At 41.6% G+C, this 24,896-nt stretch overlaps 1 protein-coding gene and 1 long non-coding RNA gene across 11 annotated transcripts in view; both read left to right on the top strand.

Annotated features, from left to right (window-relative positions):
* Window positions 1-24,896, top strand: part of ano2b (anoctamin 2b) — a 75,921-nt gene that overhangs the window by 29,308 nt on the left and 21,717 nt on the right. For 8 of the 10 annotated variants that reach the window (XM_082510923.1, XM_082510926.1, XM_082510928.1 and 5 more), the window contains 14 exons: window positions 1,466-1,521; window positions 3,605-3,652; window positions 4,340-4,404; window positions 5,938-6,072; window positions 6,685-6,845; window positions 9,222-9,304; window positions 9,608-9,697; window positions 12,646-12,729; window positions 18,733-18,807; window positions 19,308-19,509; window positions 20,752-20,863; window positions 20,997-21,054; window positions 21,176-21,276; window positions 22,775-22,917. In XM_082510923.1, the coding sequence (XP_082367049.1) occupies window positions 1,466-1,521; window positions 3,605-3,652; window positions 4,340-4,404; window positions 5,938-6,072; window positions 6,685-6,845; window positions 9,222-9,304; window positions 9,608-9,697; window positions 12,646-12,729; window positions 18,733-18,807; window positions 19,308-19,509; window positions 20,752-20,863; window positions 20,997-21,054; window positions 21,176-21,276; window positions 22,775-22,917 (1,413 nt within the window). The remainder of the gene's footprint in view (window positions 1-1,465; window positions 1,522-3,604; window positions 3,653-4,339; window positions 4,405-5,937; window positions 6,073-6,684; window positions 6,846-9,221; window positions 9,305-9,607; window positions 9,698-12,645; window positions 12,730-18,732; window positions 18,808-19,307; window positions 19,510-20,751; window positions 20,864-20,996; window positions 21,055-21,175; window positions 21,277-22,774; window positions 22,918-24,896) is intronic. The other 2 variants (XM_082510925.1, XM_082510924.1) reach the window with 1 other exon arrangement.
* On the top strand, window positions 12,736-18,726 carry LOC309692444. The gene is made up of 3 exons (XR_014272310.1): window positions 12,736-16,326; window positions 16,690-16,801; window positions 17,138-18,726. It is a non-coding gene; the product is annotated as an uncharacterized lncRNA (long non-coding RNA).

The following is a 24,896-nucleotide window of genomic DNA, read 5'->3' as shown; positions in this document are numbered from 1 at the left end:
TTCCCAACAACCTATTCCCACCAGGCCGTTCCTAGAAAGGCTGCTCAATAACAATTCCTTTAACCATAGACACCCATAGGGACATTCAGCAGCTAAGTCAATATGTTCAGCCGCACTCTTTGTTTGTGCAATTGTGCGTGACCCATAATTTGTTGAGGTAATCTAGAAAATAAACATGCAAGGCACGCAGATGACGGCTGTCTTAAAGGCTTCATTGTACTTTCATTGGAATTTCCATTAAAATATATCCACCACTGTTTGTCCGTATGAGACATGAAAGAACTGCATGGTATCAGGTATCCCCTGATTCTTTGTTAGTGCAGCTCTTTCCTGTTTATATAACTGTAGCATTTAATTAGACGCAGATTATGGTTGCATCTGCCTGTCACACTTATAATGCCCATCGGTCCCATATAGATATGCTGATCTCAGTTTCATTTCTAATGTCCACCATATGTCTGGTTGGCTTGCCTATCACAGCAGAAGGTCTCAGCCAGCGGGTACTAATGAAGCTGTAGGGCAAGAAGGGACGAGAAAAATAGAGTTGCATCTTTTTAACCTCTATTTTCTCTCTTCCCCTCCCCCCGCCCACCCAGGCTCACACAATCCCCACACACACACTCTCCCTCTCTGTCTCTGTTGCTTTACTCCATCTCTTCTACAAGTGGGTCATACTTCCCGGGTCAGGCTGAGATTGAAGCAGGGGCCACTGGGAGTTGTGGTTGTTTCTGGCTGGTTGAGTGAGCATTCATGCGTAGGTGTATGTGTGTTGGTCGTGATGTTCATTAATAGCACAGCTAATCGCTGCATAGGTCCGTGTCCCCTTTGAGGCACTGATAATTGATTAGTTAGTTTGATGGAAGAGGTAGTTGTGTATGCCGCGTCATGTCATGCATCAGCGTCCACCCCTGACATTGACAGGTAACGGGCAGGCCACGATTTAACGTGTGAAAACTTTCAAGGGCAAAAGACAGAACCAGTCTGTCTGACACTGAAAACCAGACTTTTTAAAATGGTACAGGCTATACAATACGTGTGGGGAAAGAACCATTTTTCTTTTTTATTATTATCTTTTTGGGACAACAAATCACATCCTTAAAAAAATCGAATCACAAGTAAGTAGTGCTGGATATTGGATAAATAAAAGGAGGTGCTCTTTTTCATTGTCTAAAAATGAATTTCCTCTTAGCCTGGAACAGTTATTTTAACCTCAATCCTTAATTCTTTTTCAGTAAAAAATGTGCTTACACACCTCTTTGTAAGTGCCTCAAACACTTATTTTTTTAAAAGCCCAGCCAGCTGTTTGAGTTTCTGGTTGAAACCTCACTTGCCTTTCAATGCAAGTAAAAACTGTCGTCTTTTCAGAGGATGCAGTTCACGATGCTTAGCAGGAAAAGGAAACCCCTCATAAATGACACTCAAACTCTCTTGGGGTTGTCTCACGTCTCTGCTCTCTCTCTTTCAGGCATCAGCACATTGATAGCTAAAGGCGTGTATGACGCTGCCTTCCCTCTTCACGATGTAAGTGCAAAGTCCCCTGAGACGCTGATGGTTTTAATGTGTTTTACTAGATTTCAATTTTCAGTGAGTGGAAACATTCTTGGAGTAGAAATCTTACACTCTGACAAATGACGTAGCAAAATACTGACTAGTGCAGGAATTTCTCAAGTTTTGAAATTAACGGGTACATATAATACATAATTGGGCCTTGAGGCGACTTATGTTGTGATTTGGCGCTATATAAATAAAATTGAAATTGAAAATTGAAATATAAGGAAGAATTACTGTTCTGTGTTAATTTTTGATTATCTAATTATATTTTGTGAGTGATAATTCAATTCAGTTTTATTTATACAGCACCAAATGACAACAACAGTCGCTTCAAAGCACTTTGTATTGTAAAGACCCTACAATGACAGAGAAAAAAGCCCAAAAACATATGACCCCCTTTAAGCTAGCACTTTGCGACGGTGGGAAGGAAGTCTCCAAAAGTTGATTCTGTTCATCCGGACGTAGCGTTTTGTGGAAGAAACGTTTCGTCACTCATCCAAGTGACTTCTTCAGTCTGCAGTCAGCTGAGTCTGAAGAAGTCACTTGGATGAGTGATGAAACGTTTCTTCCACAAAACGCTACGTCCAGATGAACAGAATCAACTTTTGGAGATTTACTTACCTGGATGATTGAACATGCATCAAGAAGTGGGAAGGAAGAACTCCCCTTTAACAGGAAGAAACCTTCAGCAGAACCAGGCTAAGGGAGGGGCAGCTATCTGCTGTGACAGGTTGAGGGTGAGTGGAAGGAAATTGGACAAAACATGTACTGAGGAAGAGAGCCAGAATCGAATATCTGATAATTAAATGCTGAGGCAAAAACAAGTGAGTGAGAAAGAAATGCTAAGTGAATCATGGAAAGCCCCAGCAAGCCGTGTCTATTGTAGTGTTTAGTTACACTAAATTCAGGATCACCTGATCCAGCCCCAGCTAAGCTTTAACAAGAGGGAAATTTTTAAGCCTGAACTTAGAAGACACTCTCTCTGCTTTTAAGTTCAAGCTGGGAGCTGGTTCCACAGAAGAGGGGCCTGAATGCTGAAGACTCTGCCTGTCATTCCACTTTTTAAATATCTTAGGAACCAGAAGGAAATCTGAGAGCTAAGTGCTCTACTGGGGCCTGATTATTTAAGACCTTGTTTGTGAGGACAAGGATTTTAAATATAATCCCAGCTTTAACAGTGATTGAAGAGGAACCAGTATGGTGGAAAAAAGCTGTTTGTAGTCCCTGTCAGTACTCTTGCTGCAGCACTTTGGATCACTTTTCCTAGAACAAATAAATGCATGGAATAGTTTTTCAGCATCACTCTTAGACAGGATATTTCTATTTTTTAAGAGATTGCACAGATGGAAGAAAGAAGTCCTAAATATTTGTTTAATATAATAGATTCCTTACGGTGATACTGGAAGCCAAGGTAATGAGGCCAAGCAGCCATCAGATTTCTAAGATCCTTAGGAGTGAGTCGAATAACCCCAGTTTGATCTGATTTTAGAAGCAGTAAATTAGAGGTTATCCAGTCTTTTTCTTTAAGACATTCCTGCAGCTTAGCTAATTGGTGTGTATCATTTACTTTCATAGATCCCCTGAGTTTCATCTGCATAGAAATGAAAATGTATGTCTAATTATGCTGCCTAAGGGAAGCATGTGTAATAGAATTGGTCCAGCATAGAACCCTGTGGATCTCCATATTTAACCTTAGTGTGTAGAAAAATCCATTTAAATGAACAAATTGGAGTCTATCATGCCTTCTCTGACCTAAAATGATAATTTCAGTTTCTGAAAAGTCTTTGGCTCTAAATTAAAGATGTACACTGGCATGGCCCCGTGGTTTAACCAGCTATAAAACTGACAATTACTCTGACATCTAACTTGATTGATATTAACACTTCAGACAACCTCCTCTTACCACATTATCTGCTCTTAACAACTTCAAATACTGTATTTCGAGTGTTTTTAATTTCTGTATTTCTACATGTTTTCCACAAGTGCACTGTGCTGCCTGTTGTCGTGCGCCTGTGTGCACTCATGCTTTTCATCCTCTCTTCTCACTGCTCAGGGTGACTACAAGGTCATCGGACACCTGGAGGAGAGGAACGACAGACAGGTGCGTTGACTCAGCCTTTCATTCCTGTCACCCCCTTTGTTCCTTTAAGTGATGTGGTACAGCTATGAAAACTCAGTCTCAGTCAAGTCAGCTGTCCAAAACATGTTAACTCCCAGCAACTCAAAAAGGGACCTCCACTTTTCTGAACAACTGAGCTTTAGTTTGCCATCCTCATCTCATATTTAATTTGATTTTCTTCCAACATCTGTCTAACGTGTTTACAAAACTCTCAAAGTGCAAAAAAACAGGATCCGACTCAAATTTCAAAGCAAAATATTAATAGAAAATTGAAATGTGAAAATTGAGAGGATTAGTCTTTATCCTTGTGTTTACTCCAGTTTTTGTAACATGTTCTAGTTCAACCACATACCTTGTTAGATTTTTATCTTTTAAGCACGAGGAGCACCAGGCTTCATAATGCGGTTTTCCTCCTCTCTTACTGCATTTCACTTGGCTGCAGGATAATGTTACTTATACTGCAGCTTGTTGGCTTCATCCACTGAGGTTTAATTCGGCCAATCAGAATGTTACTGCCTACAGATGAGCTCTACCTCTGAGAATCATTTTCAACTTACAACATGACAAAATACGCCCACACTCTCTCTCTCTCTCTCTCTCTCTCTCTCCCCCTCTCTCCCTCTCTCTCTCCCTCTCCCTTTCTCTCTATTGCTTTGTCTTGTCTGTCAGGTTCTGCATGAAGAGTGGGCTAGATACTCAGCCTTTTACAAGTACCAACCCATTGATCTAGTCAGGTAAAGTAACCACAGCATCAACACGAAGACCTCCGTTTTTCTTTTAATTTAATATGACTCTGCCATACATGATTAGTGAAAGATGTACATGGGGACCTGCCAGGCACGGGAGCCGCCACCAGTCCCCTCAGAGCCCTTCCCCAAACAGCAGCTCAATTCATGTTTATGCCATTCACCTTTATCTACTAAAAAATGCTGTCAAACCTAAAATAAGAATGTCGGCCAGCTAGTGAAATGGTTCTTAAGATATTCACATGCCCATTTGTTCTTTGGCGTTACTAGTCACCATGTGTATACTGGTCATGAATGATTCCTTACTAGCCAAACCACCTTGTAAGACTGACAAATCAAGAATTTATATTTGTTTCAACTGCAAATTTTATATCTCAGCCTGACCCAATATTGACAGACTCAGGAACATAGAGGAGATTTTAGGAGCACAGAAGTTACTCTAGGAGAGCTGGACAGGGCTGTACCCATTAGCAGGACTGGTATGTGCTCAAGGAGGAACAGGATGAGCACTACCAGAGCTACAAAATGACCTCCAGCAGACTTCATACAGGTGGCCTGAAGGCCCGATGTCCCTTGTGCTCACTACCTGGCACTGTGGAGCCCATTTGACATTTACCATAGAACACCAGTCATAGCAGGTCCACTACTTGCACCCTGTGCTTTTCATAAATGAGAGCAGGTTCACCCCGAGCACCTGTGACAGTCGTGGGTTTGTAGAAGCTGTGGAGAATGTAATGCTGCATGCAAGCTCATTTAGTATGCCCTGTTTGGTGGTGGGTCGGTGATGGTCTGGGGAGGCATATATCCATGGAGGAATATCCACAGACCTCGACATGCTGGGTGTTGGCACCCTGACTGCCAGTAGATATGGGGATGAAATCCTTCGGCCTGCCGTCAGACCCTACACTGACGGGTTTCACCTAGTGCTCGGCTTCATATGGTGAGAGAATGCAGGCAGTTGCTTGAATATGAAGAAACTGATACCATTCAATGACCCCCGTACTCGCCTGACCTAAATCCAATAGAACACCCAATAGAGTAGGCTGAGGGCTAAAATACTATGTACTGACACAATTATTGACTCAGCAAAATTACACAGAATGAAGAATGTTGCTTATCTCATTACATGTGGACACATTTGCTTTGTGGTAATAAACCTCTGACAATCATAAAAACTATATATTCTGTTGATTTGTACTTCTAAATAGTATAACTAAATAGTGTAACTAATTATACTATTTTGATTACTCTGCAGTAAGTAGCACAGATTTATCCATTGTTAAGGTTAATTAAGTCCATGTTGGAGTCTTTAGATCTTGCTCAGGCAGAATTTGTACACCAGTCTTTAAGAAGCAACTATTAAAGGCTTTGCAGAGGTAGGAAACACCCTAAATAATAAGAGCATTAGCCCTCTTAATCTATTTTGGGGTCAAACACAGCATCAGGATCCTTACACCTGTTTTACATACTAATTCCGTCTGCTGTGCCCTAACCATGAACTGCATTATTCCTTACCCACAGGAAGTACTTTGGTGAGAAGATCGGCCTTTACTTTGCATGGCTCGGCGTGTACACCCAGCTGCTTGTACCAGCTTCCATAGTGGGTATCATTGTGTTTGGCTATGGAGTGGCGACAATGGACACTAATATACCAAGGTACATTAGAAATCCACTGCAAAAATCTCTAGTTTTACTGTTGCAGTTTCATTTGAGAGAGAAAATCATTGTACAATCCCACACTGTAAAAAGTGGTTATGGAATGAGATGTTCCCTAAAATACGGATTCTAGCATAATGCAGAAAATAAGGATTTGTTCCTGCCATTGCATGCACATATGCCCATACACACATTTACTAGACAGGGATTGCCCAGATACCTGCTGTATCTGGCTTTAGTCAGGGTTGTGTGGGTGGCGCACAAAAGGCTCAGCTGGCTCTGTGTGTGTGTGTGTGTGTGTGTGTGTGTGTGTGTGTGTGTGCGTGCGCGTGCGTGTGATGAAGTGGAAGGATGATAATTCAGCCTACACCAAGTATGAATAGGGTCAAAGTAGAAAAGCTTGTGTTGTGGTTATGTGTTAAAAGTTCCATTCATTTATTGTGGTTAAATGTAACAGACCCAAAGATCCATGCGCCTTTTTAGCTGAGAGTGAATCCACAGACAGAAATATAGAGCCTCAGTTAATCTTATAGTCATAAACATTAACACTACACCACGTGTTATATAATGGTGGGCACTCTAGATTTGATATTTTTTCCCCCTCTTCTTCAGTCTGGAGATGTGTGACCAGCGTCTCAATTTCACCATGTGTCCTCTGTGTGACCGAGCATGTGACTTCTGGCATCTCAGCACTGCCTGTGGAACCGCCAAAGCTTCACACCTCTTTGATAACCCTGCCACTGTCTTCTTTGCCATCTTCATGTCTCTATGGGGTAAGGTTATGTGTTTTTGCATATGCATACCGAGATGACAGGTGGGCTGGTTATGAAAATGCTCAGAGATACAGTCCTGATCAAAAGTTTAAGACCACTTGAAAAATGGCAAATAACATATTTGGCATGGTTGGATCTTAACAAGGTTCTAAGTAGAGCTTCAACATGCAACAAGAAGAAATGGGAGTGAGACAAAACATTTTTTTTGAGCATGCAATTTATTGAAAACAATGCTTAAACTGAAACAGACTGTTTTACAGCTGATCAAAGGTTTAGGACCACATGCCTTTAAAAGGCCAAATCTGTGCAAAATGTGGATTCATTGTCATTTTCTGTCCGGTAGTCATACTGTCATGGTGTTCTGATGGCAAAGGCAAAATGTTCCCTTTTTGAACGGGGTCGGGTTGCTGAACTGCATAAGCAGGGTCTCTAGCAGCGCACAATCCACATTTTTGCACAGATTTGGCCTTTTAAATGTGGTCCTAAACTTTTGATTGGGACTGTATCTTATGACCTGAATTTTATGTCCTGAGAGAATCTGTATAAAATTACATGAGACTGAACACTAAGGAAGGAGCAGCAGGTTAGAGTGGTTAAGGATAGAGATGGAATTCTACTAATGACTGAATAGAGTATGCTGAGAAGATGGAAGGAGTACTTTGGGGAGCTCATGAATGTAAAGAACATGACAGAGGAGGATAAATGGTGTATTAAGAAGTGCAGAAGATTAGTAAGGAGGAAGTGAGGACGGCTATGAAGAGGATGAAGATTAGAAAGGTGGATGGTTCAGGTGGCATACCTGTGGTGGTATAAAGATGTGTAGGAGAGAGGGCAGTGGGATTTTTAACCAGACACAATCTTGGAGAGTGAGAGCATGACTGAGGAATGGAGAAGAAATGGCTGATGTGCAGAGCTATAGTACAGCAATCCCCAACGTTTCTTGCGCCATGCACTGGTTTAATGCCCAACAATATTTTCACAGACTGGCCTCTAAGGTGTTGCAGATAAATACAACAAAATAAAACCGGTAACTGTACCAAAAAAAAGATTTATGCATAACACATGGGAAAAGACCCAGGGAAACTGAGTTAACGATAAAAACAATAAAAAAAAAAACGATAAAAACCCTGAGAACCATAAATTTCACACCCGAGCCTCAACTCTCGCAGCCAGATACCAAACGACTCACGGACCGGTACTGGTCCGTGGCCCGGGGGTTGGGGACCGCTGCCATAGTAGATACAGAGGGATAAAGTTAACGAGCCACACCATGAAGCTGTGGGAAAGAGTTGCTGAAGCTAGGTTAAGAAGAGAGGTGACAATCAATGAGCAGCAGTGTGGCTTCACATCTGTAGTTCTTTCTCAGCATGATGTTTGGGTGTTGATGGAAAAGTATAGACTGTCAGAAGGAGCTGCACTGTGTCTTTGATGGTCTAGATAAAGCATATGAGAGGGTGCCAAGTGCGGAACTGTTGTACTGTATGAGGAAGGAGTGATAGAGTGAGAGTGCTGGTAGATGACATGTATGAAGATGGTAAGACAGCTGTGAGGTATGTGGTAGGATTGACATATGTCTGAGCTTTGAGTGGGATTAATCAGGGATCGGCTTCTTGTTTGCACTAGTAATGGACAGGCTGATTAATGAGGTCAGGCAGGAGTCTCTGTGGGGTATCATTTTCACAGATGACATTAAGATCTGTAGTGAGAGTAGGAAGCAGGTGGAAGAGAGCCAGGAGAGGTGGAGGTATACAGTGGAGAGAAAAGGACAAGTCCCTGGAAACAAGACAGAATAAGTTTGTGTGAAAGAGAGGGTGACGGGTGTAAGAGTGAAGCTGCACTCAGCAGATGTTTTGAAGATAGATGAGTTAAACATCTGTTGGCAGCTATCCAAAGCAACATACAGCACATGAGAGAGGTGAATAGGTGATTTTGTTGATAGCAGCAAGTGTGAAAGCAAAGGTTTGCAGGACAGTAGTGAGAGTTACTATGATGTCTGGTTTGGAGACTGGTACAAAGGCAAGATGGGAGGTGGAAGATGTTAAATCCTTCATTGGCAATGACCAGAATGGACACGATTAGAAATGAGTATATATGTTACAAATAAGTCATAGGAACAGCTCAGGTTGGGCAGCTGTAAATTTAAATTACACCAAGTCACTGTCAAAGAGCAATTAGGGGACAAATGCATTATTTCTCTCTTGCTTTCTTGCTTGCCCTCTATGTCGTTGAATCAATTGAAAAAGAAGTAGTTTAGTCAACTCTAAAATAAAAACTTAGGGTCAACTTTTAAGTCATATGATGCAGTTGGAAACTTGCAATTGGAGATTTACGATACTGTAACCTTTATTAAAGTTCCTCGTTTGTGTGATTGTGCAGCGGTGCTATTTCTGGAACAGTGGAAGCGACGTCAGATCAGTCTGAGCTTCAGCTGGGACTTGACAGGCATTGAGGAGGATGAGGTAAATGCTTTTTAAAGTGCAAACATAAACGCATCAAACCTACAAAATTAGCAGAAAAATTTCTGAACATTCAGATTGGCAGAGGTTTTTTCTTTTTTCTTAACCAGTTTCACTCCTACAATCTGCGTGTGGCCACACTACCTCCTCCTGCAGTGACACTTAACATTGGCACTAAATGCATTATCATCTAATGCTAATCCCACACTAGCCTGGAATGTACATGTGGCATACACATAGATGCCCACATGAGAGTCAGATAGAATGTCCAGAACCTAACTCCTTCTCACTCCTGTTTTCTTTCAGGAACACCCCAGGCCAAGATATGAGACCGTCCTCCTGCAGAAAAGACAGAAGAAGCAGAACAATAAGAAAAAGAAGAAGAAAAAGAATGAGGTAGGAAGGCAAAGAAAACAAAGCTATACTATTAAAGTGCTTACTATAGGAACGTGTTATGGTAACAAGTCATGTTTTTTAAATTCAGTGATCTGTATACATAATACAAATATGAAGGAAATATATTTCCTTTCACCCAGCTGGTTTTCAACATGTCCAAGATTATCTCATGACTGGGAGTGATCTAGATTCTCTGTGTAAAACAGGTCAATCACACTGAGTCCTGTTGGCCCACATACTTTTGCAGTGGTAACAGATGGCTGCCTGCTGCTGCCAGAGGGAAGCAGGGAACTGGTTCACATGACACAGGATCATCATTACACCATCCCAAAATTGATTAGGGAAGAAAAATAGAAACATTTAAAAGATCTTCCTGGGAGCTGATCATATATACAGTGGGGCAAAAAAGTATTTAGTCAGCCACCGATTGTGCAAGTTCCCCCACCTAAAATGATGACAGAGGTCAGTAATTTGCACCAGAGGTACACTTCAACTGTGAGAGACAGAATGTGAAAAAAAAATCCATGAATCCACATGGTAGGATTTGTAAAGAATTTATTCGTAAATCAGGGTGGAAAATAAGTATTTGGTCAATAACAAAAATACAACTCAATACTTTGTAACATAACCTTTGTTGGCAATAACAGAGGTCAAACGTTTACTATAGGTCTTTACCAGGTTTGCACACACAGTAGCTGGTATTTTGGCCCATTCCTCCATGCAGATCTTCTCGAGAGCAGTGATGTTTTGGGGCTGTCGCCGAGCAACACGGACTTTCAACTCCCGCCACAGATTTTCTATGGGGTTGAGGTCTGGAGACTGGCTAGGCCACTCCAGGACTTTCAAATGCTTCTTACGGAGCCACTCCTTTGTTGCCCGGGCGGTGTGTTTTGGATCATTGTCATGTTGGAAGACCCAGCCTCGTTTCATCTTCAAAGTTCTCACTGATGGAAGGAGGTTTTGGCTCAGAATCTCACGATACATGGCCCCATTCATTCTGTCCTTAACACGGATCAGTCGTCCTGTCCCCTTGGCAGAAAAACAGCCCCATAGCATGATGTTTCCACCCCCATGCTTCACAGTAGGTATGGTGTTCTTGGGATGCAACTCAGTATTCTTCTTCCTCCAAACACGACGAGTTGAGTTTATACCAAAAAGTTCTACTTTGGTTTCATCTGACCACATGACATTCTCCCAATCCTCTGCTGTATCATCCATGTGCTCTCTGGCAAACTTCAGACGGGCCTGGACATGCACTGGCTTCAGCAGCGGAACACGTCTGGCACTGCGGGATTTGATTCCCTGCCGTTGTAGTGTGTTACGGATGGTGACCTTTGTTACTTTGGTCCCAGCTCTCTGCAGGTCATTCACCAGGTCCCCCCGTGTGGTTCTGGGATCTTTGCTCACCGTTCTCATGATCATTTTGACCCCACGGGATGAGATCTTGTGTGGAGCCCCAGATCGAGGGAGATTATCAGTGGTCTTGTATGTCTTCCATTTTCTGATGATTGCTCCCACAGTTGATTTTTTCACACCAAGCTGCTTGCCTATTGTAGATTCACTCTTCCCAGTCTGGTGCAGGTCTACAATACTTTTCCTGGTGTCCTTCGAAAGCTCTTTGGTCTTGGCCATGGCGGAGTTTGGAGTCTGACTGTTTGAGGCTGTGGACAGGTGTCTTTTATACAGATGATGAGTTCAAACAGGTGCCATTCATACAGGTAACGCATGGGGGACAGAAAAGCTTCTTACAGAAGACGTTACAGGTCTGTGAGAGCCAGAGATTTTCCTTGTTTGAGGTGACCAAATACTTATTTTCCACCCTGATTTACGAATAAATTCTTTACAAATCCTACCATGTGAATTCATGGATTTTTTTTTCACATTCTGTCTCTCACAGTTGAAGTGTAGCTCTGGTGCAAATTACTGACCTCTGTCATCATTTTAAGTGGGGGAACTTGCACAATCGGTGGCTGACTAAATACTTTTTTGCCCCACTGTAGTTGCAACTCAGGATTTAGTATCTTGCCCACAGATACTTTGGCATGCAGGCTGGAGCAGCCAGGAACCCACCCAACCTTCTGATTAGTGGATGAACCACTCTATCTCCTGACCCATAACCACAATGAAGAAATTGATAGAGCTGTTAGTGTGCCACTTAAAGATTCCTCACCATCAATGGGTTCAACTTCTTATACGTTGGCGAAAGACTTGCGAAAGTTAGCTGCAGGTCCTTCGGTGGCTTTCAGCCAATCAAATATGGGACACTCTTCAGAGCCAATGCACTTTGTGTTTGACCAGGTGTTTCCTCAGATTTGATGTGTTGCCATTTTTTTTTTTCCTTCATTTTCCTCTGCAAATGTTACAGAGAGCAATCGTTGCGCAATTTTTATTTTTATTTTTTGAAAGCGTAACCACACCTGAGAGATCTTTTGGTTAACTTGAGTGATAGTTAGTAATAGTCATGCTCTTTCTTACGCTTACCTAAAATTTGGCACCGAATGATTTAGTGTGAGTTGGTTTTCAGTAGATAATTCAGTCAGTACCCTAAAAAGTACAGAGTTTGGTACCCAACCCTGACTTTATCAGAGTCTTTAGGTCCTTCATGTTTTTTTTTGTTTTTTTATTTTTTATTTTTTGACTTTTAACAAACTTGTATTAGGTAATATAATGTGGAGTACAGGAATGCTTGTTGCTGAAAGTGTGCCTCTGTACCCCTACACAGATGGTCCATTAAAAAGGAGGTGTGATTCATAATTAATAGAATTGTTGTAAATCGATGTGACTTAAATAAATATGTTATATTTTATATAAACAAATATGCTTTATGTGCAAAGAGAAAAACATCCTCCAAGCTTTTGAGTGATAGTGGGTGTGTCTGTCTGTCTGTGTCTGTCTGTGTATTTGTCTGTCTGTCTGTGTGTCTGTAACTTGTCCCCCCTGTCTTTCAGCCAGCAAAGCAGGAGGACGGGACAGTGACAGGGAAGGACAGATGGAGACAAAAACTACTGTCAGCCATGTCTGCAGGAATACCGGTAACCCCTCCTCTCCTTCCCCTGTCCTCTTCTACCACCTGTCCTTTTCTTTTCCCTCCTGCTCCCACCTTGCTTTCCCTATCCTTTCTTTCCCCTCCTGCAGGCTGCTGTCTGTTCTTCTCTTCCTGTCCCATCCTCAGGGTGCTACCGTTTCCACTTCACAGGTATTTCTTGTATGTTTTCTAGCATACCCCTTTTAAATATATCAATCCAGGTATGTGATGACCACAGCAGGAGTTAAAATTGCCCATATAGTTGGGCTAGTTGATGAACCCGAAAGCAGAGCACAGATATGAGCAGGAACAGGAAGATTGCGTATTTAAAAAAAAAAAAAATGCTCATTGTTGGTGGGAGAGAGTTGGGTTTGAATGGAGGTCACGATGAGGTTGAAGCAATAGGCAGGGCCAGGGCACCAATGCAGCTAAGGACTGCTGTATGAGAAGTTCAGAGAACAGAGAGCTCAGAACTGAGAAAGATAAGAAGGGGCTTAGGCAGATGAATGCTGCAGACAGAGAAGAACAGGTGTTGGTAAATGTGAATACATGAGTGGGCAATAAACTAACAGAGACTGCATGATCTGGCAGTTGTGTATACAATGTTTTCACAGTCAAAGTGTTGGATCTAGGTATTTATTGCAGAGCAGGATGATGACAAGCAGCTGGCAGTCTGACTTCCCCCGCTCATCACATCCTGCAATCAAGCAGGCAGAAAACAGAAACACAGAAAGTAGGGAGGGAAAAGATTGCGCTTTGCAGCTTGGTGGGAATGATGGTACAAGTGAAGGGCATGACACACAAAATTACCCTGCATTCCACTGCCCACGTCACCCTGTAGAACATGTGCTCTGGGAAAAATTCAGATAGTAGTGTATGATTTTTGCTTTTTTCTCAGAATGGAATGAAATCTGGCTCAACTTGGGTGCTGGTAGGTGACCCATGTGCGGCCTGGTTCTATTCCACCCTGGATGAGTTCGTGCATGTCTTTCCTTTCTCAAACTGCCTTGTCATTAAACAGGCTAAACACACGCTTTACACACTAATCAAAGAAGTATTAATCCAGGTCTGAAAATAGTTCTCAACCAAAGCACTGTAGTACTGTTTTCCCAGGTAGTTAAGCTAATTAATGTTAAGAAATCCTTCCAATATAGTCTTTAAAAAAGGAACATTCTTTATAACACAGCAAAGGTAAAATGATTTGTTGGATCTAAAGGATTTCTTTTCTACAAACCTTGTTGCTAGACAGTTAACAGGACCCCCTTATGAATTGGGTGAGCTGCTAATCCTTCTTTGCAACCTTTATCTCTGTGGGCTTTTTCCTCATCGCAGGTGTACCACATGACATTAATGGACTCAACGGAGACATACTGTTTGTTACACCTTTTCTTGTATGACAAGTTAATTGTGGTTAGGTCTACTGTCAAAAAAAACAAACAAACAAACAGCTACAAGTACCTGGGGATCCCACAGGCAAATGGGAACCATGAAGAGGCCACTATGAAAGCTGCAAACACCAAGTACCTGCAGAGGTTCAGGCAAGTCCTGGGGAGTCAGCTGAATGGCAAAAACAAAGTCTAGGCTATCAACACCTAGCTCTGATCAGGTACCCTGCTGGGATAATAAGCTGGCTGAAGGAGGAGATGGAAGCCACTGACATCAAGACGCGGATGGAATTCTGTGAATGCAGAAATGACAGAGTGTGAGACTTAAAACACAAATTTATATGACAAAAAGATGCACAACACAAATAAGCCGACTTGGAGAAGTAGAGGGATGGAAAGAAACTGAGGGAGGGCGGGCTGAGTGGGAGTGATGCATGCTGGGCAGGAAGCCAGGGGTAAGATTAGTGACCGTCACTATGGCGACACACAACTCCCTCTCACACACTTGAACCATTGTTACCTGAATGTGCTGTAGGATCAAATCAAAAGATTATATGAACATATACGTGAGTAAAATGGGTCTTTGGTTTTTGAGTCTTCTACGTTGGTCCTGTTATTTTAAAGCAATATGCCTTCGGCATACTAAGCACTTATAAATGTTGGGTAAATCAAGTTGAGCATTCATTTTGGCTACTTTAAGTACAGAGCTCAGGCTGCATGCTTACATTTGCAAACTGACAGTAAAAGTGCCGTAACTACATCAGTGGCTAATCTTCAGTGACGGACAAATCACTGTCACAATGTTTCAAATCAGTTTTTGAACTACAGGGCATGTTAGTGCTAATAATACAAGACAAACTAAAAAAAGAGAGAGGGTCACATGTTTTAAAGCCCAGAATCCTAAAGGGAAGCCAGCTCTGTCTTAGACACTTACATTGCATTAGATGTGCCTGAAAATGGTGAAATGGTACTATATGTATAACATCATTCTTAACATTTAAGCAAATGTAAACATTTATTTGCTAAAACAGCCATGTAGTATACCAGAATAGTTCCCCACTGCTTAATATATTAAATACAGTGTTTTTCTGCATCTGCTTACATTTTGCAGAAATCAAGCCAGCATGGTTTTTAGTGATTCTGGTCCACAATACTCTGTGCTTGAATATTTGAGTTGCTCCAATGAAGTAGTGTTTTGCAGTCTATCCATAGTGAGTGCAGCAATACGTACTTCAAAAGGGGAACTGGAGTACGAACTGAAAGTGAAATTGAAAAAAGGAGCAATTTAAGAGCCAAGTCTGTCACAAATGCAAAGGCTTTGTTGGTCTTTCCTCAGTGGGCATTACAAGCTAAATATAAAGTCTGACCTACCTTTTTCTTTCTCTTGGTCAGGATGGCCATCACACTCTGAAGGTCTTTTTGTATACACTTTGTGTATGTAGAGGCTTCAGGGTGAGAGTGAGAGAGCAAGAATGGTAAATGGCCTGCATTTGTATAGCGCTTTACTCAGTCCCTAAGGACCCCAAAGCGCTTTACACTACATTCAGTCATCCACCCATTCACACACACATTCACACACTGGCGATGGCAAGCTACATTGTAGCCACAGCTGCCCTGGGGTGCACTGACAGAGGCGAGGCTGCCGGACACTGGCGCCACCGGGCTCTCTGACCACCGCCAGTAGGCAAACGTGGGGTTAGTATTTAGTTAGTATTTTAGAAGAAAAGCATTTATTATGTTTGAAATGAAGGCTCATGTCCAAAAGGCGCGATTCTCAAAATGATGATAAATGTACAGATTAAAAACAAGTTGCTGATTTCGTTTCTGGTTCTTTTATACACTGCTCACTGCATAGACGTTATAAGTGAGAGACTGCATAAATCTGAATAATGGACTTGAGCAGAAAAGCACATTGTGTTCCATGTAACACTTTCATTTCCATTAGAGTTTTTATATTTAATATGTGCATGTTCAGTTAAGACAAAAGGCCCTCCGTTTGAAAGGCTAACGACTTTGTTCCAACAGAATAATGAGAAAGAAAAATGTTAGCGAAATTGTGTATTTTTAAATCAAATGTATTTCGTCAGTTGTAATCAGGATGAAACCTGTTTGTCATTTCTCAACACCGCACTCTGAGTGCAAACAAACACACTTTCCAGCGTTCACAAGTTTAGAAGACTCAACGAGGTCGTTTTCAAGAAGCTTGCCAAAACCATCCGGTAAGTTAATTAAATGAGTTGGTTTGTTGTCTACACTGTGTTCAGACAACAAACCATCTGCTGCTGGTTACCATGTAAAAACAAAGTAGAACGCACAAGTTGATTTACACACTTAATCTAATCTGATCTAAACTGACAAGTATGCACATAGTGCCCACGTCACATTCAAGTGCTAACACGTTTTATTATTCTAGTAATAGTCTTTTAAAAAAGGTTAATATGAAGAATTTATACTTGGTAGCAGTAATAGTTTTGCATACATAGTACTATTTAATAATAGAAGTGATAGTGTCTGTGAAAAGTAGAAACTACTTATTTTATTTTACATTTCATTTAAATCTTGTTTTGCTCTTCTGTCTCTAGCAGATTGGAAATTTGTCACGAGTCCTGGTGTGATCAAATTTTCCTTCAGCACTTGAACCAGGCTAAGAGTCTGGAAAAGGGGGAGGAGAAGTGAGAACCTTAAGAGAAGATGGTATGGCTTTATTTTGATTATTTTTGGTTTTTGCTGAAAGATTGTTTCTTTTAAATATTTTTGGTGTTAATGGTTTCTTGGATTTCTGCCATGAATTGTCCTTTTGTAGGTCATTTTTTTTTTAACAAATTACTAGCTGAACTTTTGAAACACAGCAATGGAGAACCAGTCAGGTGGAGTCTAATCCAGAATGCCAGAGAGCTATAAAAAGTCACAGTCTCTGTTTTAACTTTTAATCTTACTTATTACTTAGCAAATTCTCATTTTTAACTAAAACTTTATTAGAATTGGGTTTTTAAAATGACTTGTGTCTTTTTTTTTTTTTTTTTGTTATAGGTCTTCAATCATCAGCGAACAACCTACAACCTGACCCCAAGTGAAAGGCTTCTGGACTCACTGTCTCTCTGGGAATACTTGCCAAAAGCTGCAAAGTGAACAATGTTGTAGAACTGAAGTGACAATAAAAAACTTCACATTTAAGAGATTTGTTTGTAATCCAATAATTTACATGGCTAACACCTCATAATTAATTTGTCTCTTAAAGTTTGTAGTGGGCTTGAAAAACACATTATTAATTTTATAAAAACACAACTTGAATGTAGCATACACACCTCAGATCTGCAGTGCAAATGTTGGAGCAACCAAAGGACTACCTAATGATGTATGCAAGAAACATGCTTTAATGGTTAAGGCTGTCTAAATGTGCATTTACTATTTAGTGAAAAACCAAGAGGTCCTCAGATGACTAAAGGGCAGAACTCTTGAGTGGTTGAAGCAATTAGACCAGTATTAATGTAGTTCTAATAAATGTCAAAATGTGTCCTTGCATGCAGAAATGTGTACATCATTTTAATTCTACAAGGTTCAAAATCCTTATTTTGAACCTTGCGTCCCCATATTTTAAACTGATGCTACTCCTAGACGTGGTGTCTTACTCTAAATCTCAGATTAAATGTCTAACACTCCCCTTTCAACCCACTGTATAAGCTTATTCGTGACTGTTCATATGTATATTTGCCTGTTTCTGTTTTTAAAAAGCTTGTATTGCAGGGTGTACAATGCCATCATATTCACTAGATGGTGCCATTGCACTGCCAGGCTGCATAATCCCTCTTCAGAGTATACAGGGTTTTGATCCACTCAGGTCTGTGTGTGCAAACTGACTTCCTATCACTGTGTGAAGATGTTCATGTATGCATTATTTCCATATGCCTATAAGCACCACCTGGGGGTGGAAGATTTGAAACAGTTTGACAGCGGTTTTGTTCCACTGTAAACTGTAACTGTACAGGTTACATTCCATTATTAAAATTTCTGACATTCTGGGCGAGACTTTTGTTTGCACAGGGTTTAGTAGCTGGGCAAAACCAGATCCTTCTGTCATCTCCTAGCATTTTAAATTATGCATTGCTACTGTCTCCTGGCTGTAACCTGGTTTTCGAGGTTGTAGAAATCAATCTTCCTATCTGAATCTTGGCAAGAAAGCAGATACTTGTGTTTTCTTAGACCTGAAATCGCTCCAAAGTAGAAGCCAGTTAATGTGGTTAATGCCTGGGAGAATGGATGAATCAGCTGGGAGTCATCTGGATGTTAGAGATTCTCTGGAATAAAACGATGTCCTCAAGCAAGTGTTTGAATTTAGGCTGCGTACAGTAAAACACATTTTTATGCTCCCTTATGTCTGTGCTGAGATGTGGTAATGTTCCCCGTCGTCGTGTGAAATTCACTGGCTGCTTGTTTCGCTCTAAACTCAGTTTTTACAAACCATTTGAAAGGAGGAAGGGGCTTTGTTTTTCTCTCTTTTTAAGACGTCTCTGTAGGCTCTCTGTTCTGGATAACAGATTTAAAAACAAACTTAAAGATCCACAGATTCCTGTATGACTGATTTGGAATTTTCCCTCTTTTCTCCTCCTCTGTTTTTTTTCTGTCAGTCTCCTATAGAGAAGCTGACCTGGAAAGATCGCCTTCCCGGATACTTGATAAACGTGTCCTCTATCCTCTTCATGGTGAGTATTTAAAAATGTGTTTTAGGGCCAGTGTAGGATGAGAAAAATGTATGTGCAGAGCTGGGAATAAAAGGGATTCCTTTTTCCTTTTTTTTTTCTTAAGATCCATTTGACTTTATAAGGTTGGATTGACCTCATCAAGCAACAGCGGATAACAGAATACAATTAGATCTTTCTTTCCAGTTGGATTTAGCAGTAAAGAAATACTTTTAGCTCAAACTTACCAAAGCGCACATTTTTTCCTTCTAAATCAGAATCAGAATCAGAATCAGAATACTTTATTCATCCCGAAAGTTACCACTTTAAGCACGAGTTTCTCAACATTACTATCCCCCTCTCTGAGATATGTATGATTTTAAAATAAGGTTTGGTTACATCTGATCTAGCCTAGCCGTGTCATTTTCTCAGAATTGAAGTGTGAGAGCATAATAAGTCTAGCCATTGCTCTATAACGATTTGAGTAATAACTACCCTTCCTTTGCTTGTGTTTTTGCTCCCAGTTTGCGCTGACATTTTCTGCAGTTTTCGGCGTCATCATTTACCGCATCACAATCTCTGCGATCATGGCGATGAGCCCTGACCCGGAGATCAGGCACAATGTTCGGGTGACAGTCACTGCCACTGCGGTCATCATCAACCTCGTGGTTATCTTGATTCTGGATGAAATCTACGGTGCTGTGGCAGTGTGGTTAACTGAGCTAGGTACAGACACACACACAGATGTCCTTTTACTCTATTCTAGTAAAGTAACTTTGGTTTCAAGTACCAGAGAGAATGGGGGGAAAACTGGATCCACTGGTGAACACTGCTAAAAACCTTGATTGGTTTTCTTTCCTGCCAAGAGTTAAGTAAAAAGATCATTAACATTTGAATATCTTTAATAATGAAGCTGTAACTGCACAAGATGTTAGCTTAGCTTAACAGTCACCATGCTGGTCACCATGCATGATATCAAGTCTCAAAGTCATCAAAGTCTGATTAACTTTAGAAATGTATTTTTTGAATTGCTATAAGTATGGGTTTTTTTTATAGTTTAAAAAAATAAATAAATAAATAAAAAAAAAAAAAATATATATATATATATATATATATATATATAATTATACTATACAAGCTCTTCATACATCCTGTTAACTACAGTCTATTTGGGAACATGTACTGGCATGACAGTTGCAACAGACTGATATTTCCTACGTTAAGGCTAGGCCAGTAGATTGCCCTGGTTTTGTTTCTAAGCTAAGGTAATTATATCCTGCTAGTAATTTACTCCTTGAATCTAATCTAACCCTGATTTCTGGAAATCAGGGAGTTGTTTCAAATATCCAGAATGACACATTTACAAATGCTAGGAGTAAAATAATGCCTAGGTCTCTTGATAAAACATGTAATCATCTTCATCTTCTGTATCTGAGAAAGAGTCCTTCTGCCTCATGGTGGACAGCTTGATAAAACTTTGATGTTTTCATGCTCCAGCCATCCCATCAGTCATCCCAGGAGGGTTTTCCTACATTTATATTCATATTCAAAACCTCTGAAATAGAAAAAAATTAGATGGAGAAATGTGAGGGACGAGAGAGAGAGTGTGTGTGTGTGTGTGTGCGCTCGTGAGTGTGTGTGAGAGAGATGATGTGCAATGTGAAAAGTTCCAGTATTTTAACCTACTTCCAGCACAGTGATCATGTTAAACTCTCTTCACTTGCAGAGTTGTCACTTTCTGCTGAACAGACGCCATTCTTGTGCAGTCATAACAGTCTAGAGTCACACTGTAGAAAAAATAATGTGGACACCTTAGAAATACAAGCCTAATAGAGCTGTGCATGTGTTTGCTTGATGTTTCTTTTACATAGGCCCCATTTCATTTCTATTAGCATGCCTCTTTTTCTGTAGCACTCATGAAATACCGTGCTAACTCTTTCTCACTGTTTCACATCAACTATTTTTCAGAGATTCCTAAAACAGAAACCAACTTTGAAGAACGGCTCATCCTGAAAGCCTTCTTACTCAAGTTTATGAACGCATATGCTCCCATCTTTTACGTGGCTTTCTTCAAGGGACGGTAAGCCCTCTGTGTTTGTGTTCACCATTGTACCATGAACACCACATCTGAAATGTCACCTATAAAATGACACCCACTTCTTTTTAGTGTCACTACTGGGACCTAATGTTTTTTTTTTTGTACGTTTTTGCAGGTTTGCTGGACGCCCGGGAAATTATGTGTATGTGTTTAATGATTTTCGGATGGAGGAGGTGTGTGATTTTTACCTTTAAACATAAGTTTGTTTTTCATTTGGATTAGCGAAATTGGATTCAAAAGTTACAGTGTAATGTGTAAAAAAAAAAAAAAAAAAAAATGATATGTATCCCCCAGTGTGCTCCAGGAGGGTGCCTCATTGAGTTGTGTATTCAGCTCAGCATCATCATGTTGGGGAAGCAACTAATCCAGAACAACATCTTTGAGATTGGCATCCCGTAAGTCCATCGATTTGTATGAAGATAAAAATGAAAAGAAGCAGTCAGGCAATAAGATTGTCTCTTGTATGTGTTTGATTGCTAGTGTTTGATATCATTTGGACATTGACATAATGCTTTCCCCAGCCGCTTACTCTAACCCTGAAAATCAAAAATGAATACCTTACCCTAAACCTATGCCAGTGCACTGAACCTATAATTAATGGCTACAGAAAAACCATGCTCTTTATACTTAACCGTAACCCAATTATAAACCTGACACCAACACCACATTTTGAGCCTCAACAATGCCTTCAAACACATGGGGACGAGTGTTTTGTGACTGTTGGTCCCCACAAGTATAGTAGCATGCCAATTTTCTATTCCCACAAAGATGTCTAAACGTGTGTACACACACACACACACACACACACACACACACACACACACACACACACACACACACACACACACTTGCTGACAATTTCTTGCAGCATCTGCTCTGCCCTTTCTTGTTCTAGTAACATTCCTTCCATGTCTGGACAGTGGTTTTGTGCAATAGCTTAGCATTAACATGCAAATCTGAAAGCTCAAAGGTCATCTACGTTTATAACAGATGTCAACCAGACACCCTTTCTAGCTTCAGGCTACACTTTTATTGTTGCTTTACTCACTCATTAGGTGAGCTTCATCAAAAGCTCTGTTAGTCATCTTGATGGACCTGCAAGTCGCAGCACATGCAATCATATCTGCATGCCATCCTTTCCACTGTTACACATTCATCTCCTTAAAAGTTTCACACCTGGTAGAATTGTTGTGTGCAGGTGTGTAACTCATCACATGTGCCCTGTTGCTCCATGTGTGTTTATGCAAACAAAACATAAAAAATATTTAGGTTGTATTGTATATCCCTTCACCAAACTGCAAACACACATGCATATTTATGGTTGTATTACTCATGTAAGAGTGCATTCTTAGAGAAACACCCATGCTCTCACTTTCCTTCACTGTCTCTTCAGTTCTCTGTTGGCTGTTCCCTTTTTCGCTTACATAAAAACCCTAAAACATTCAGCCCCTGGCTGTCAGTTCACTGGGTTTTCAACAAACATCAGCATTTCAGCACCTCTGTAAATACTTATTTTGCTATTATGTTTCACAAGCAGTCTGCAAATCTTTTATTGTTCCAGCTAAGGTCTAGAGAGTTTTAACGACTCTGTGCTGTGCTAGAAACTCCAAATGCGATCGTTTTGTTGGAGTCATTGCACTCATTCAACTGCATCGGTGCCACCTATTTTAGTTTCCAGCTTTGATATCTTTTACTTAAAGTAAACAAGAAAGCAGGAATTGTGAGTGGAAGGTATTCATGCCCTGCCTCTGACAACTTTAGAATGGATTTTTGCAGTAGGGATTAATCACAGCTATAACCCAGCAGTCAGTTGGAGCCTTACACATAGTACAGTTGCAGTAAAGGTAAAGTCTTTTATTGTCTTTGCACTTTCATCTTCCTTCATTTTAACAGGAAATTGAAGAAATTGGTCCGTACATTAAAGGAAAAAGAAACGACACCAAAGGCGAGGGAGGAAGAGAAGCCACCTCAGCAGTGGAACCTGGACTATGCCCTGGCTCCCTTTGAAGGCCTCACTCCAGAATACATGGAGATGAGTGAGTATGCATACACACAGAGAAAAATGGCCTCACAGTCTGTAGCCTGAAAACTTATATAAGACACATAAGACGTTTACATTATGCTGCTTTCCAACAGATGTCACTGCAAAACTGTGCAGTGCTGTGAGTTGATGAACTCTGTATACTACAGTGGAATGCAGGGACATTTACAGGAAGGCAAGCAGAGACGAAAGACAGAAAATATTAAAAACAGGAGGCATTAGTTTTTAAAATAAGAACAATAGTATTTAGAATATTTATTTATAATAATGGCAAGGATTCCCACCCACCAGGAACTCCTGGTGGGAATTCCTGGACTTGTTCCTGGTGGGTGATGGGCTCCGCCAGGGCTGCCCTTTGTCTCCGGTTCTGTTCATAATTTTTATGGACAGGATTTCTAGGCGCAGCCAAGTGACGGAGGGCTTTCGCTTTGGTGGCCTCAGAATCTCATCTCTGATTTTTGCAGATGATGTGGTTCTGTTGGCTTCATCGGGTGAAGGCCTCCAGCTCGCACTGGAACGGTTCGCAGCCGAGTGTGAAGCAGCGGGAATGAGGATCAGCACCTCCAAATCTGAGGCCATGGTTCTCAGCCGGAAAAGGGTGGAGTGCCCACTCCGGGTCGGGGATGAGTTCCTGCCCCAAGTGGAGGAGTTCAAGTATCTCGGGGTCTTGTTCGCGAGTGATGGGAGAAGGGAGCCGGAGATCGACAGACGGATTGGGGCTGCAGCTGCAGTAATGCGGACGCTGCACCGGTCCGTCGTGGTGAAGAGGGAGCTGAGTGTAAAAGCGAAGCTCTCAATTTACCGGTCGATCTACGTCCCTACCCTCACCTATGGCCACGAGCTGTGGGTAGTGACCGAAAGAACGAGATCGCGGATACAAGCGGAGGAAATGAGCTTCCTCCGAAGGGTGGCTGGCCTCTCCCTTAGAGATAGGGTGAGAAGTTCGGCCATCCGGGAGGGGCTCAGAGTAGAGCAGCTGCTGCTCCACATCGAAAGGAGTCAGCTGAGGTGGTTCGGGCATCTGACAAGGATGCCCCCTGGGCGCCTCCTGGGTGAGGTGTTCCAGGCATGTCCCACCGGGAGGAGGCCCCGGGGCAGACCCAGGACACGCTGGAGAGATTATATCTCTCGGCTGGCCTGGGAACGCCTTGGTGTTCCCCCGGATAAGCTGGAGGAGGTGGCTGGGGAGAGGGAGGTCTGGACCTCTTTGCTTAGGCTGCTGCCCCCGCGACCTGGCCCCGGATAAAGCGGATGAAGATGGATGGATGGATGGATGGATGGATGGATGGATGGCAAGGATTCCAATAAACCACTGTAAGCTGGAGCTGCCCAACTTATCATTGCCTGACACCACTCCATGCTATTTACGCCATTTTAAATGTATAGGCTTGCCATCAGTGTTGAGTGTTTAAAATCACCTTGGATAAGCAACAACTTCTCAGTTCTTTGTATGGCATCTTAGACAGGTAAGATGCCATACTCCTCAGATACAGTATCGAGGATACTTGAGGGCGCATGAGAGTTTGGCCAACAAGTTTATGTGTTTTCTGGACTTGGACATGGCATTCGACCTTGTCCCTGGGGTGTCCTGTGGGAGGTGCTTCGGGAAGCGTGATACAGCTGTTGCAGGAGTTTAGTCCGCTGGCAATAAGTCGGACTCGTTTCCGGTGGGTGATGGGCTCTGCCAGAGCTGCCCTTTGTCACCGATTCTGTTCATAATTTTTAGGCGTAGCCAAGTGGCAAAAGGCTTCCACTTAGATGATCTCAGAATCTCATCCCTGTCTTTTTGCAGATGATGTAGTTCTGCTGGCTTCATCAGGTGATGGCCTCCAGCTCGCACTGGGTGACATGTTAGATATCAGTGAGGTTGCTGACTGGCAGCTTTGAACTCAGTGAAACCTTGTAAATGTTGTTTTTCACAATACGGCTGAATGCTATGCTTTACTGTGAACCCTGAGAGAACAGACTTCTTGT

Source organism: Aulonocara stuartgranti, assembly GCF_965226115.1.
Source record: "Aulonocara stuartgranti genome assembly, chromosome: 17".
In the NCBI taxonomy this organism is placed as follows: domain Eukaryota; kingdom Metazoa; phylum Chordata; class Actinopteri; order Cichliformes; family Cichlidae; genus Aulonocara; species Aulonocara stuartgranti.
Note: the sequence above shows the minus strand (reverse complement) of the source record. Positions and strands in the feature narration are given on the sequence as shown.